This window comes from Protomyctophum bolini (genome assembly GCF_963924005.1).
Source record: "Protomyctophum bolini genome assembly, chromosome: 1".
In the NCBI taxonomy this organism is placed as follows: Eukaryota; Metazoa; Chordata; class Actinopteri; order Myctophiformes; family Myctophidae; genus Protomyctophum; species Protomyctophum bolini.
Window position 1 is genome coordinate 3,131,203 of NC_137862.1, and position 15,640 is coordinate 3,146,842.

General features: G+C 41.4%; 1 protein-coding gene across 3 annotated transcripts in view; it reads right to left on the minus strand.

The window, feature by feature from the left end:
- gpc5a (glypican 5a) overlaps positions 1-15,640 on the minus strand; it is a 180,963-nt gene that overhangs the window by 48,613 nt on the left and 116,710 nt on the right. For all 3 annotated transcript variants that reach the window (XM_080777317.1, XM_080777316.1, XM_080777318.1), the window contains exon 8: positions 10,334-10,496. In XM_080777317.1, coding sequence (XP_080633443.1) covers positions 10,334-10,496 — 163 coding nt within the window. The remainder of the gene's footprint in view (positions 1-10,333; positions 10,497-15,640) is intronic.

Here is a 15,640-nt window from a genome sequence, read left to right on the forward strand (position 1 = left end):
AGTGAGTGAGTGAGTGAGTGAGTGAGTGTGTGTGTGTGTGTGTGTGTGTGTGTGTGTGTGTGTGTGTGTGTGTGTGTATGCGTGTGTGACTGTGTGCATCTGTAGTTGGCGTATCTTGAGAACAGAGGACGTGTGGGGCCCAGGATCGAGACGCTCGGTTGGTAAATTGTCCAAAACCGCCTATAGGACTGAAACGACTCTAAAGTATATACAGCACAACATTCCTGACAAAATGTTGTTATTGTGCATGAAATTGTTCATTATTAATTTAGTTATGTGGGAAACTACTTTCTGGACTTGACAGCCTTTACATCCAAACAGAAACGTCATATAACTGCATTAAAGGAGAATTCCATTCCACTGTCAGGATGTAGAAGACATTTTGAGAATCTGATCTTTGCCTGACATTAAATTCACTTTACCACTCACTGTATGCATGCTCATACTGTATACCCTCTCTCGTGGATTATATATTAATATTATATCCTGGAGCAATTCAAAATAATTACAGGTTGTTATACGTGTCCAGCCGACGGCAACGACATCATTTGAATCTATATTTTTACATTTATTTACATTCATATAGTTTCCATGTGCGACACACGCATGCATTTCCAATGTTTTGCAGTTGATTCAATGCTATTCGCTCCTCGCTCCTTTTGGCGAGGAATGTGCAATTACTGGAGAAGATTGAGACGCAGTAATTAACAGCACTTAACCCATTTAGGCCTGACGTAGAAATTAAAAAAATGTCTTCTAAATTCTGACAGTTTTCTGAAATACTTATGTTTCTGTATCAGTGGTGCTCAATATTTCATGTTCAAATTATATGTAATTGGCCTCCATCGACCCCCCATCTGAAAATATGTTATTCCAGGAACCCCCTCAGAAGCAAAGATTTAAGTAAAAAAAACGTTCGCTCTGAAAGAATATATTAAAAGATTTGTGCCACATTTTCAGGATTTTTCAACAATAGTATAGTCCTACAAGCTACGAGCTTGTAGATCTGCTATTTTTTTTCAATAGCTAAATTATAACATAACGCTTAAGTTAAAACACAAAAAGGGGTTCCCGGCCAGAATGCCTTAATCATCCTCCCTGACTTCCATCTCCGTGTTGGCGGCTCTGGGGAGGGTACGAGTCACTTGAGGTGGCCTAATGTGATCACACAGTGTAATGAGGATGAAGATTGCTCTGATAATAATCACAGCCAGGTATTATTACAGAGTCCATTAGGAAGGCATCAACACATTCTGAGCAAAATGTCTGTTACAGTACATGGATGCCAACGCGTCACCGCTAAAGCCCTTATCCATAAAAACGTCTTTGCCTTTTTTTTTTTACTATTTAATTATTTTTTTTTGAATAGCTCAACTAGCCAATCTACATTGACACGTTGTGAGATTGTAGACCGGCCATTTTAACTATTCAAAAATGTTTTGCAAAATAGTAAATAGTAAAAAAAAAAAAAAAAGGCAAAGAAGTTTAGGGATAAGGGGTTTAGCGGTGAGGAAAATGGAGCCCATATATCTCTATGCAATACTATAGCCTTCATTTAACCCATTCTGACCTGAGATCAGATTCATACGAGGTTTCCACTGGACACACACTGGTCTGATTAACCCATTCTGACCTGAGATCAGATTCTAAAAATGTCAGTCGTTCTTCGATTTTTCAAAAAATAGCAGATCTACAAGCTCGTAGCGCGCCACTCGGTGGCGCGCTATGAGCTTGTAGATCTGCTATTTTTCAATAGCTAAAGCATGACATGATGCTATAACACCAAAAGGGGTTCCCGTTCAGAATGGGTTAAATGTCACACTGTTACACGTATAGAAAAGTCATTACGCTGCTGAACTGCATATAGCTCTGGTCCATATAGCATTAGAAGGACGTCTCCAAGCCCTTCCTTCTTTTGGTCATCTTCTCTTGTAGCACCCACACTGTGGAATGAACTTCCACCTCATGTCAGAGCTTCTCGATCCTTGCCCGTGTTTAAATCACGTCTGAAAACTCACTCACTTTATCCTCCCTCCACCCCCACTCAGAGTGGAATGGACTGGTCACTTGAACTCTCTGCACTTTATATTTATTTATTCACTATTTATTCACTATTATTCCACCAAAGCAAATTCCTAACATGTAATGGCAATAAAGTCTTCTGATTCTGATTCTTGTACTCCTTGGCATTTGAACATACTATACTGATTAAGAGTTGCTGCTTCCACTGCATTGTGTCCTCATGTTGCCCTGTCTATGTACTGTTGTTCTTGCTTTTTTAGTATTAGTACAGCACTTTGTTTCAACCTTGTTGTATAAAAATGTGCTTTATAAATAAAGTGGATTGGATTGGATTGGAGCTGCTTTGGTTCGAACAGGCAAAAGTGCTTTGGCAGGCACTCAAGTAAAATGTATTTGTAGTGAAGTTTAGTGATAACCACGCACAACAATGCTGCGTGCTACGCGCTCGCTCGCTTGCATTGTTTATGGTTATTTTGAACTACTCTAACCCAGGGGAAAAAAGAGAAGAGTTTATTGAGTAACAAAAGTTGTAAGACTATAAGAAAACTTCCAGAAACAGGAGAAATGGCTTGTAAACCTGCTTCTATGCCACAACGTAGAATCTGTACATGAAATGACCTGTACGTACAGTGAGCACTTTGCGCTGAAAGTTAGCTATCCTGTTGTAATAGAGTGGAATTTCTATTTTTGTTTCACACTTAGTTTTAGTCACATTTTAGTCACCTGGAATGTCTTAGTGTTAGTCTAGTTTTAGTCGACTAAATATAAGATTTTAGTCGACTAAATTTAGTTGATTTAGTAGGCTAAAATGTATTTTAGTGGGCCTTGATGCTGTCGTAATGACTGATTTTACACTTGCTGAAAATAGCTGATCTACAAGCCCACAACGCGTCGCAACGCGACGCGTTGTGGGCTTGTAGATCAGCTATTTTCAGCATGCAACTAATTGTAAAATGACGTATACTGGGTCTCTTGTCCACTAGTCCCTTTCTAGCATTTTAGTCTAGTTTTTATTTGTCGACGAAATTGTCAGTATATTTAGTCTTAGTTTTAGTCATCATAGCTTAGTTTTCATTTAGTTTCCATTTAGTTTTTGTCAGTGAAAAAAGGTAGTCGACGAAAATTTTTCGTCGTAGTTTTAGTCGACGAAAACAACACCGATTCCAACACACCGCCATTCCAGACTATGTGGCTTCCGCGTGCGTTTAGGTTGAGGGTTAGTGGGGTTACATGTATGTTAGCAGGGACAATGCTGGTTGGGTTTCATTAACTTTCGCTAAACTCCGATTTTCACCCTCACATTCACTGCATTTGCTACCGTACACCTATGCAAAATAAACATTTATGCTTACTACAAGTTTAACCCATTCTGAACGGGAACCCCATTTTGGTGTTAGCATCATGTTATGCTTTAGATATTGAAAAATAGCAGATCTACAAGCTTATCGTACTTATCCCATGGTTTTGTAACCCATTTTTCACCCCTGTGTCAATTATCTAATGTGATCCTGGGCTCTAAACACCCTCCACCAACCTGGGGAGAGCAACGGAGTTGAACTCATGCTTCCTTCATGCCTGAGTGTCCAAGTTGCTCCTTTACACCTGACAGGGGGGAGTTTCCCTGGTTGGACGTAGCGCGTGGAAGGAACACGTTATTCCGACCAGTTCCTTTCCCCTCCATCAGGCGCCCCGGCTGGCCAGGGGGAGGCAGTTTAGAGACCAGGATTACTGCATGTTTTTTGGGAGGGTATCTACCCTAGGGGACACGGGGAGAACATGCAAACTCCACACAGAAAGGCCCTTTCACCAACCCCGCCTCGGGTATGGGACATTTTGTCTCGTCTGTTGCCACTGTGTCTGTCAGAAGTCTTACAACACACCCCTCATGCCATGAACACTCTTTGTATTCGAGCTGAGCCACACAGAACCAGATAACCACACAAGAACACTGGAGCTTCTGGCTGAGGTTGAAACGACTAAGCTTTTTCAGTCATTATTGCAGGCTCTGCTGATTGGTCACAGAAAATGTGAGCGTTGACAGGGTTGAACCAATCCCATTTTATCCTTTATGTAAATTAAACCACCGCAAAGTCTCATTAACCCATTCTGACCTGAGATCAGATTCTAAAAATGTCTTCTATGTCAGTTCGTTCTTCGATTTCTCAAAAAATAGCAGACCTAGCTTGTAGATCTGCTATTTTTAAATAGCTAAAGCACGACATGATGCCAACACCAAAATGGGTTCCCGCCCAAAATGGGTTAATTTACCATCCGTTATTGTATTACTTTTCATCTCTCTTTAGAGAAATATTATGCTCCGTGACTAAACCACTTAAGACACTGAAACTCTCACTGAAAGGCCCCTATAATGTCCAACAGTGGCCAAAACAGACTTCCCTGGGTTTTCCTTTTATATGTCTGTGAAAATGAAATCATATCAGATTGATATATTTTAATGTCTTGGGCAGTCGTTTAAAAACGTACAACAAAAACGATGGTGAGTGGAATGTTATCCTACAACCTACAGTATGACGCCAGCCCACAGGCTGCAACAGCAGAAGGGCCACCGTATGGGAAAGGTTTGCTCTAATTGTTTGATTGACAATTAAGGACCCATACAAAGACACAACCAATGAGAACATCCAACATAACAGTAAGCAGAGATTCACCAGAGACAGATAAATGCTCCACACAGTCCAGTTGTCCAACAGTATTGGTACAGTACGCTGACCCAGCATGTAGAAATGCATACATTTATAACATAAAGCGTTGGTGTACTCAACATGTCCGGGTTCACATTCTGGCTACTAGACTATATCGCGGTCTACAGCAGCTCAGCAGATACTGTAATGCACTGCAGAGACGAACAGCAGGAGGATTCACAGCCTCACCGACAGCAGACACAGACGGGCTGTGGAGAGCAGACACTCCACAGCCCCGTGCTAAAACCAGACACTCCACAGCCCCGTGCTAAAACCAGACACTCCACAGCCCCGTGCTAAAACCACCGCGAGGACCACCTGGCGTTCCATCCGACTGCAGCCTCCACTCTTATCCCATTCTGGGCGGGAACCCCTCTTGGTGTTTATAGCATTATGTCATACTTTAGCTATTGAAAAATAGCAGATCTACAAGTTCATAGCACGGCACAGAGTGCCGCGCTATGAACTTGTAGGTCTGCTATTTTTGAAAAATCTTGAATCTTTCAGAGCGAACGTTTTTAACTCAATTATTTGAATATATATTCTTTCAGAGACAACGTTTTTAAGTCAAATCTTTGCTTCTGAGGGGTTCCTGGAACAACATATTTTCAGATGGGGGTCGGTGGCCAATTACATATCATTTTCGGGGGCCTTGACATGAAATATTGAGCACCACTGATATAGAAATATTCGACGTCAGGCCTAAATGGGTTAGGTATGCAGATGAAGACTATGGCGGGGGTCTCTTTGCTGTTAACAGCAGGTTTAGCCCCCCCTGGCCGTCGCTTCACAGTCAAACTAAACGGTCCCAAACCCACACTCGTTAAACTCCGTTAATCAGTGTACCGTTCATATAGTTCAACATGAATTAATACAGTTACACAACTAGAAATGCACTCTGTGGAGATGTCAACTTGGCGCCTTGTACACAAGCAGGCCACGCATGGCCTACTTGTGCGCAAGCAGAGCGTGCAAAAGTACTGCTACTAACTAATGTCTATTACAACTGCTGTTCTGAAATCCTTTAGACCCGTTATTAACTTCATACGAACCTTGAAATGTAGCTTAGTAACCCCATAAGTACCCCATAATCGACATTTATTAGCCCACGGAGCCCCCATTTGAAAAGATATGCCAGGGTCCCCAATAAGAGAAGATATGCGCGTGTACAAGTCCTAGCGCATTCTCGATGATATCAGGCGAGGGGAAAATGTTCCTGATCTTTTGGGACTCTCGGCCACCGTACTTCACTTGGGGGTAAAAGGGGTGGCACAAGATGGAGCCCAGCTGTGTCTATTTGCTCAGACACTATGACGTAAAAACGGTGTTTTGAATCACGGCGAAACGGGTTTCTGTCAAAAATGTGTGGAGCTGCATGCATGTGCTCCGATGGGACACACTTTTCTAGTTCATACGTTCATAAGTTATTGTTTTAGTTTTTATGTTGCTTTTTTATTTTATTTCTTCAGTTTTTGCGAACGCAGTGAGCACTTACTATGAGACCTAGCAGATCATGTCTGTCTGTCTGTCTGTCTGTCTGTCTGTCTGTCTGTCTGTCTGTCTGTCTGTCTGTCTGTCTGTGTGTGTGTCCGTGTGTCCCCCCTTTGTGCCCATATATGGAGCTGAGTGATTTGTTTGTGATTGATGCAACACACTCCATATTTGGATGTATAGCTGCTTTGGGGACTCCTTATATGGTTATGGCTAAGTTAAAAACTTAACTTAAAAATAACTTAACTTAAAAAAATAACTTACAAATAAATCTTAAAAAAACCCAAATATCTACGAGCTGCGTTCGCTTCCCGCGTTTGCGCGTCTTACTGGTACATGAAGTAGTGATTTATAGTAGTTATTAGTATTTGACCAAGCAAGGGTCATAAAGTTGTGGACAAGTGGTATACGCAGAGGTTGCAACAAACATTCATTATGACTTTGGGAGACAGACAGCTACCAGTGTTGCAGACTCTATTTTTCCTCTTGAGACGGCGATAGAGGCCATGTTGTGTCTGCCAAGGAAAAGCAGACAACCGGCTCTAGAGTATTTGTGATGGTAGAATAGATACTGAACAACAAGACGTCAGCTCCCATAATGACGGTATAGAATAGATACTGAACAACAAGCAGTGCTGAGAGACGTCAGCTCCTTTAACCCACTCTGTACGGGCACCCCTTTTGGTGTTAGCATCATGTTATGCTTTAGCTATTGAAAGATAGCAGATCTACAAGCTCATAGCGCGCCACCGAGTGGCGCGCTACGAGCTTGTAGGTCTGCTATTTTTGAAAAATCGAAGAACGACTGACATAGAAACAAGCTTTTTCAGAAAACTGTCAGGATGTAGAAGACATTTATAGAATCTGATCTCAGGTCAGAATGGGTTAATGCCTAAACAATTCTCAGCATCTTATCCTTGAGATACCTCTAGGCTTGAATAACCCATTTTGACCTGAGATCAGATTCTAAAAAATGCCTTCGTCATCCTGACAGTTTTCTGAAAAAGCTATGTTTCTGTGTCAGTCGTTCTTCGATTTTTTTTAAAAATAGCAGACCTACAAGCTCATAGCGCGCCACTCGGTGGCGCGCTATGAGCTTGTAGGTCTGCTATTTTTCAATAGCTAAAAGCATAACATAATGCTATAACACCAAAAGGGGTTCCCACTCCAAAATGGGATAAGACTGACAGACAGGCCACAGAGGAAACATTTACAGAGCCGGGACCGTCTGTTTGGATGACCTCCAACGCTAACCTCCGCCGGGCGATGTGCGATAGGGTGATTAATCAGATCGTTATAGCATGTCTGATGGAGACCAACAGAGAAGGAGGCGAGGAGGCGTTTCATGCATGGCTTATTAGAGAAAACAAAGAGTGACATTAACCCATTCTGACCTGAGATCAGATTCACACGAGGTTTCCACTGGACACACACTGGTCTGATCAACCCATTCTGACCTGAGATCAGATTAAAAAAATGTCAGTCGTTCTTCGATTTAAAAAAAAATAGCAGACCTACAAGCTCGTAGCGCGCCACTCGGTGGCGCGCTATGAGCTTGTAGATCTGCTATTTTTCAATAGCTAAAGCATAACATGATGCCAACACCAAAATGGGTTCCCGGTCAGAATGGGTTAAAGAAAACAAAGAGTGACATTAAGCGATACAAAATGAGAACATAATATATCTTCTGTATCATACAACAATACACCTCAGGGGAACTATATATTTTTTTTTAAATGATAGGCTTTTGGAATAATTATTACACCCCCGCCCAGAGCAACCATTATGTTTAATAACTATTATTATTGTAATATATCATAAAATGGAGACGGTAGGACATGTTGCAGAGATATAGTGTTACCAAACTGCAGCACTTATGGTCTATTATTGCACACATCATTTATATTTTTTAGATCTGAAAGCAAACAAATAAATAAAGTGTTTGTGTGTCAATTGGGAAGTCCCTGAATTGAACACAAGGGTTGGTTGATTATTTCACAGACTTTGTTTGACCTCAACCATGTCCTCATATTCATTGTTGGATTGAGGTTTCAAATCTAAGATCATTTATTACGTAGATCAGAAATTCCAAATGTAATAATAATAATAATGAATTGCATTTTCATAGCGCTTTTCCAAGTGCTCAAAGCGCTTTACAACGGTTCATTTATTCATTCATGCATTGGGAGGTGAAGGTTCATTCATTCATACATTGGGAGGTGAAGGTTCATTCATTCATACATTGGGAGGTGAAGGTTCATTCATTCATACATTGGGAGGTGAAGGTTCATTCATTCATACATTGGGAGGTGAATCTTTACAACGGTTCATTCATTCATACATTGGGAGGTGAAGGTTCATTCATTCATACATTGGGAGGTGAAGGTTCATTCATACATTGGGAGGTGAAGGTTCATTCATTCATACATTGGGAGGTGAAGCGGTGAACAGTCGACGCCAGCGTCCTCACTTCCCACATTCACACACCGACGGTTGCGAGCTCACACCGACCAACTCATTGGAGGCAGTGTGGGGTTCAGTGTCTTGCCCATGGACACTTCGACATGTGGACAGGAGGAGGAGCCGGGATTCGAACCGCCAACCCAGGGATCATTGGACGACCGGCTCTACCTCCTGAGCCACAGCCGCCCATGTAACTATTATTGCATGAAAATGGGATTGTTCAGACAAAACTAAACTAAACCTTGGGGAACTAGTACCTCAATTTGAGAAATACGGTATAGTATAGTAAAATCCTCAAAGCACGTTGGCTTTTATTATAATTTTATTATGCTTGTTTCACCTGAAGCCAAGTTTAAACAGAGGAGAATGCTATATGTACAAGCCAACATGTTGGTCCGTAAATTTCACCATTGTACTACGGATGTTAAGGTAAACCTCTTTAGAGCTTATTGCACCCCTCTCTACACAGCTCCACTGTGGGTAAAGTACAAGAAGGAGAGCTTACGCAAACTGCAAGTAGCCTATAATGACTGTCTTCGTATCCTGTTAAAAAAAAACAGGCTTTTCTGTTCATTGGGTCTCACCACATTCATGGCTCTGTTGAGGAACTTGACATTCAAGTTCATGAGCAGGCTGGATCGCTATCACTGAATGGACTCATTGGACAGACGACAGACCCAGGCCGTAGTTCTGTAAGGTACACTTCTACCATCAGAGGACACTGAATGGACTCATTGGACAGATGACAGACCCGGGCCGTAGTTCTGTAAGGTACACTTCTACCACCAGAGGACACTGAATGGACTCATTGGACAGATGACAGACCCGGGCCGTAGTTCTGTAAGGTACACTTCTACCATCAGAGGACACTGGCAAATATGTGTTTATTAGGCCTCACAAATTTGAGTTATTTTGAAAGAAATCTCCGTAGCTTCCTAGGTTATGTTCACTTCCGGTAGACTGGAAATGCTAGCGGGCTAAGTGTAAACATGCTACGTTGAGATACAGGGTTATGATGTGTGATAAAAAACCAAATGGAGACTGTAGGAGCCATTAGAAGAGAGGCATTATTTGTATTATTATTATTACCAGTATTATTTTTGACCACCTGGTGGCGGGCTTGAGAAACACAGCTTCTAGAAGGTGACCACTTATAAGGTGACACAGGGGCACTAGGGAGGAACTAGACACAGGGAACCAGGGAGCAAACCGTTCTTACCAGTTTAACCAGTAGCAGCAGAACAGAGACAAACTTGTAACATCTACCAATAACATCACTGGTATGTTCATGTCCATGATTTCAACTGCTCACTTTAACTTCTGATGAATAAATAACACTCAAACTGGATCAAAGACTGGACATCCATCTGTTGCAATTCTCTGTGTGTGTACTGCGTAGGATCACTCCCAATATCTGTCTCTCAATGAACTAATGGTGCTTTTTAATTTATATTTTTAAGTGGATTTTAATAGTATTTTAGCTCTTTTAACTAGCATACTAAAAGCCAGTGAAACGACATTTCGTTCTTTTATGCATTTTATGTATCTGCTGAATGACAATAAAGCTATCTATCTATCTATCATACCTGTGAAGTAACTGCAAAGGAGACTGGAAACTGGAAAAATGGCAGTTACAGAGACCAAAGGTGACTTACGTTTGGAGACTCTGAGGACTTTGGTCTTCACCTCGCCGCCTCCCGAACCGCCACAGCCGTCCTCGTCGTCACAGTCCCCGCTGTAGTGTCCTTCAGCGTCTCCACTTCCTGTTTCGATCTGATCCAACGTCCCCAACTTGGGAATTGATTTCCCCTGCAACAGCTGGAAATGAAAAAAATATGATCTTCATATTTCTTTTTTTATTAAGATATTTTTTTGCGGCTTACGCTTTTTATTGTTTTTTTTTGAAGGGACAGACAGTAGGCTGACAGGAAACGGGAGAGAGAGATGGGGGTGGAAGACATGCAGTAAAGGCCGTGTCGGGGCTCGGGAGTCGAACCCGCGCCACACTGCGACTGGATTATACCAGTCGGGTGCCCAGACGGTTACGCCACCGCCTGGGCCTGATCTTCATAATTAAGCGAAAGAAAAAATATGCAAAAACACTATTATGAAACATAAAGGACCTTGTTCTGTGCCACAGCCAGCTGGCAAATATTTAACCCATTCTGACCTGAGATCAGATTCATTACGAGGTTTCCACTGGACACACACTGGTCTGATAAACCCATTCTGACCCGAGATCAGATTCTAAAAATGTCAGTCGTTATTCGAATTTTTCAAAAATAGCAGACCTACAAGCTCGTAGCGCGCCACTCGGTGGCGCGCTATGAGCTTGTAGATCTGCTGTTTTTCAATAGCTAAAGCATAACATGATGCTAAAACCAAAATGGGTTCCCGGTCAGAATGGGTTAACTTAATATGCAATGAATGACTCATAATCTGCACTTTCTTTGATGAAGGCCATTTTCACGGCATTCAACTATATCTTTTCCTAGAGTAATGGAATACAACAAACGGCAACAAATATATTTCAACCCTGCTGTGACAGTATATGATTTCATATGATCATTGATCTAATTGATTTTTTTGGGGGAAACATAGCCTGTATTTAGCCTGTGTATACAGTAGTATATCCATTATCCACCATCATCATGGAAATGTTTTTATAGCGTGAGTTAGCTATGTAGCATCCTATGTATAGCCTGCAGGGCTATACTAACTGAACTCTGTTCTATATCCCATTTTGGGCGGGCAATCCTTTTGGTGTTAGCATTATGTTGTGCTTTAGCTATTGAAAAACAGCAGACCTACAAGCTCGTAGCGCGCCACCGAGTGGCGCGCTATGAGCTTGTAGGTCTGCTGTTTTTGTAGGTCTGCTATTTTTTGAAAAATCGAAGAACGACTGACATTTTTAGAATCTGATCTCAGGTCAGAATGGGTTATAATCAGACCAGTAGTGTGTCTTCAGTGGAAACCTCGTATGAATCTGATCTCAGGTCAGAATGGGATATAGTATTGCCCCTGCAGTCGAATCTCAATCAAAGGCTTTAGTGAACTCTGTACCAAGGCAAAATGCTCGCTCTAATTGCCTCATTTAAATTCATGGTTGAATCACAAGAGGACAAGAGCGAGTGCTTTGTGTTGATCAGAAAAGGTAGTGTCTCTATGCTATTGCTAATTAGTTACTGTCGGCGCTCGATACCGGGGAGTAGATATGTCAGGGCTAATGCCACAACGGAGACAAGGAACAAATCTATGCCTTGGTGATGTAGCCTTTACTGCAAGCCCCCCCATTTCTACAGCTATAACAATGAAAGTGACTGTAAAAAACCACAGGTAGTAAAAGGTGCTGGGTTTTGTTTAAGCCATTCTGGACGGAAACCCCTTTTGGTGTTTTAACTAAGCATTATGTTATGCTTTAGCTATTGAAAAATAGAAGCCCTACAAGCTCGTAGCGCGCCACTCGGTGGCGCGCTACGAGCTTGTAGGTCTGCTATTTTTTTTGTTAATCGTGAAAATGCGGCACAGATCTTTGAATATATATTCTTTCAGATGACTTTTTATTTATTTATTTCGACATCAGGCCTAAATCGGTTAAACTTTTTAATTGTGTACTGTAGCATTTGGAAGCGTGCAGTGATCTTTGATCAAAGGGTCCATCTGTGGTGCATTACCAATTCCACTTGACACGGGAGGGAGCTGAAGGTTTGCTTCACAGTCCAGGAGGAAGACTTACAGTAACAAGGAGGACATCCTAAGATGTGATTCTCTGACCTCAGTTTACAGAGGAAATGGCATCTTGCAGTAAACTGGCACAGGAATCCTTGAATGAGCCCTTGAAGATGACCGTTTCCAAGGAGATGAATGGGATGAATTTTTCCATCGCTAACGCATTGCACTGAACCTGCGAGCTTGTAGATCTGCTTTTCTTTTTTTTTTTTTTTTATCGTGAAAATGTGGCGCAAATCTTTTCAATGGATTGGTTTCTTTGAATCTTTAGCATGCATGACCAAAATACAAACCGATCTGGACAACTACACATTTTGTCACTATACTGTTGTGCCTAAAGATAATGCCATAAATTACATGAAATGTATATATATATGCAGACTGTAGAGTGGGTGGACTAATTAACATCACTTCAAGGAGCGGATGTTCTCTTTTAAGAGCTATAGGATTTATATCTGCTATGCTGTTACTTGTCTGAAGTCCTGCATTTATATTAACCCATTCTGAACGGAAACCCATTTTGGTGTTAGCATCATGTTATGCTTTAGCTATTGAAAAAGAGCAGATCTAAGCCCTAGGTCTGCTATTTTTTTTAAATCGAAGAACGACTGACATTTTTAGAATCTGATCTCAGGTCAGAATGGGTTAATCAGACCAGTGTGTGTCCAGTGGAAACCTCGTATGAATCTGATCTCAGGTCAGAATGGGTTAAGCTGCTCAAACATGTGGGTATGGTTGGGAAGGATATAATGTTATCTAGACTTAAATGTTTCCGGGGGAAAAATGCAGTTCCTGGTAGTGCCCAAGGGGGAGGGATTATTATTTTCATATGCATGTTCTATTCAAAGCATTTGCCCTGAGGCCAGTGAGCTAGAAACATGAGATCAAATGGGTAAATGGCTACTGCTGTTTAACTATTGTCAGAGATTAAAGCACTTTTATATATATATATATATATATATATATATAAAACGTATTTAACCCATTTAGGCCTGACGACAGTTTTCTTGAAAAACCTATGTTTCTACAGTATGTCAGTAGTGGTTCTCAAACGTTTTCATGTCAACGACCCCCAAAAATATATGTAATTGGCCGCCGACCCCCATCTGAAAATATGTTGCCCCCCCCAGAAGCACATATTTCAGATATTTAAAAATTATAAAAAATGATCGCTGATTTGTGCCACATTTTCACGAAGTGTAACAATGCTTTAAAACACCATATATTATATATTGTGTGTGTCTATATATATATATATATATATATATATATACATATATACATACCCACACACACAATATAAAAGGTAAAAATGACCAAATCTTGAATGAAATATCTGCTAAATAGTCTGTTGTTGATGACTCTTGGCAACAGCGAGGCGGCTCCTGTGATTAGAGGAATTTATTTATTTTCTCCTCATAAAAAAGATGCTGCTAGATTCAAATATAACGGGAGATGGGAGAGACGGGATCCAATAATATAATACTATAATCATGCCTCTATCCATTTACACATAACAAATGTTTTGCTGCTAGATTAGCACAATTTTCTCAATGCAGTGAAAAAGGGAAAAGGGACTGAATTGCACAGCTTTCACAGACACCAAAAAAAACCCTCTAGGCTACATGCGAAGTTTACAAGACTAAGCATGTCTTGTGCGTGTCTTAAAATGTGACAAAACTTCATCTTCAGTAGACTCGACAGTGAGGCCCGTTTCTTAATACGGTTTCATAAATACACAAATACATCTTAACCCATTCTGACCTGAGATCAGATTCATACGAGGTTTCCACTGAACACACACTGGTCTGATTAACCCATTCTGACCTGAGATCAGATTCTAAAAATGTCAGTCGTTCTTCGATTTTTCAAAAATAGCAGACCTACAAGCTCATAGCGCGCCACTCGGTGGCGCGCTATGAGCTTGTAGATCTGCTATTTTTCAAAAGCTAAAGCATAGCATGACGCCAACACCAAAATGGCTTCCCGTTCAGAATGGGTTAAAAACACAATCGGTGCCGGGATTCCTTCAAAATAGGAGCTCTGGAGGTGCCGGAAAGACATGTCCGCTTTTACTCTGAAACCAAACGACCCGGGAAACAATCCGCTAAATAAGTGTGCTTTACATTGCTATAGCTTACATTGCTATCGTTTTAATTTATTATGATATATGATCCAAAAGAGCGTTCGTATTTTGCGGGAGAGAGACGTTAGAGGAGCAGAAATGAAGCGCCTAGTGTATCGATCAGTTCAGAACCACGGAGAGCGCCCTGGATTAGGAGAGACGAGCTAAGTCAACGGTAAACTAACATGGGCTCAGAGCGTAGCATTACAGTAGCCGAAAGGCCAACTGACAAATAATCAGAATATTCCTCTCTCGCCCGGTTATCATTGAGGATTTCTAATCAATGAAACGAAGGAAGAAAGTGGGTAAAAATGCTAATTCCCTGCATTTATGGTAGTTTATTGTCCTGGGTGGTATCGGTCTGTTTCTTTTGCTCTTCTGTCACACTTTTTCTCTTCTTTTAAAGAAATCAATTCAGGGGCTTAGAAGTGTAAGACATTTAGCAGTATGGTTCCCTGTATGGTAAGACATTTAGCAGTCGAAAATTCATTCGTTTTTTTCTAGAATCGGTCTGACCTTTTTCTCCAGCAGCGGAACATTGAGACTGTCAGCCTGAGGGGCGTGTGCTGCGTGTGCATACTTACACTCCCTCTCTGTACACAGCCTAAGAATTACACTCCCTCTCTGTACACACAGCCTAAGAATACTTACACTCCCTCTCTGTACACAGCCTAAGAATTACACTCCCTCTCTGTACACACAGCCTAAGAATACTTACACTCCCTCTCTGTACACAGCCTAAGAATGTACTTACACTCCCTCTCTGTACACAGCCTAAGAATGTACTTACACTCCCTCTCTGTACACACAGCCTAAGAATGTACTTACACTCCCTCTCTGTACACACAGCCTAAGAATGTACTTACACTCCCTCTCTGTGTACACAGCCTAAGAATGTACTTACACTCCCTCTCTGTACACAGCCTAAGAATATACTTACACTCCCTCTCTGTACACAGCCTAATAATGTACTTACACTCCCTCTCTGTACACACAGCCTAAGAATGTACTTACACTCCCTCTCTGTACACACAGCCTAAGAATGTACTTACACTCCCTCTCTGTACACACAGCCTAAGAATGTACTTACACTCCCTCTCTGTGTACA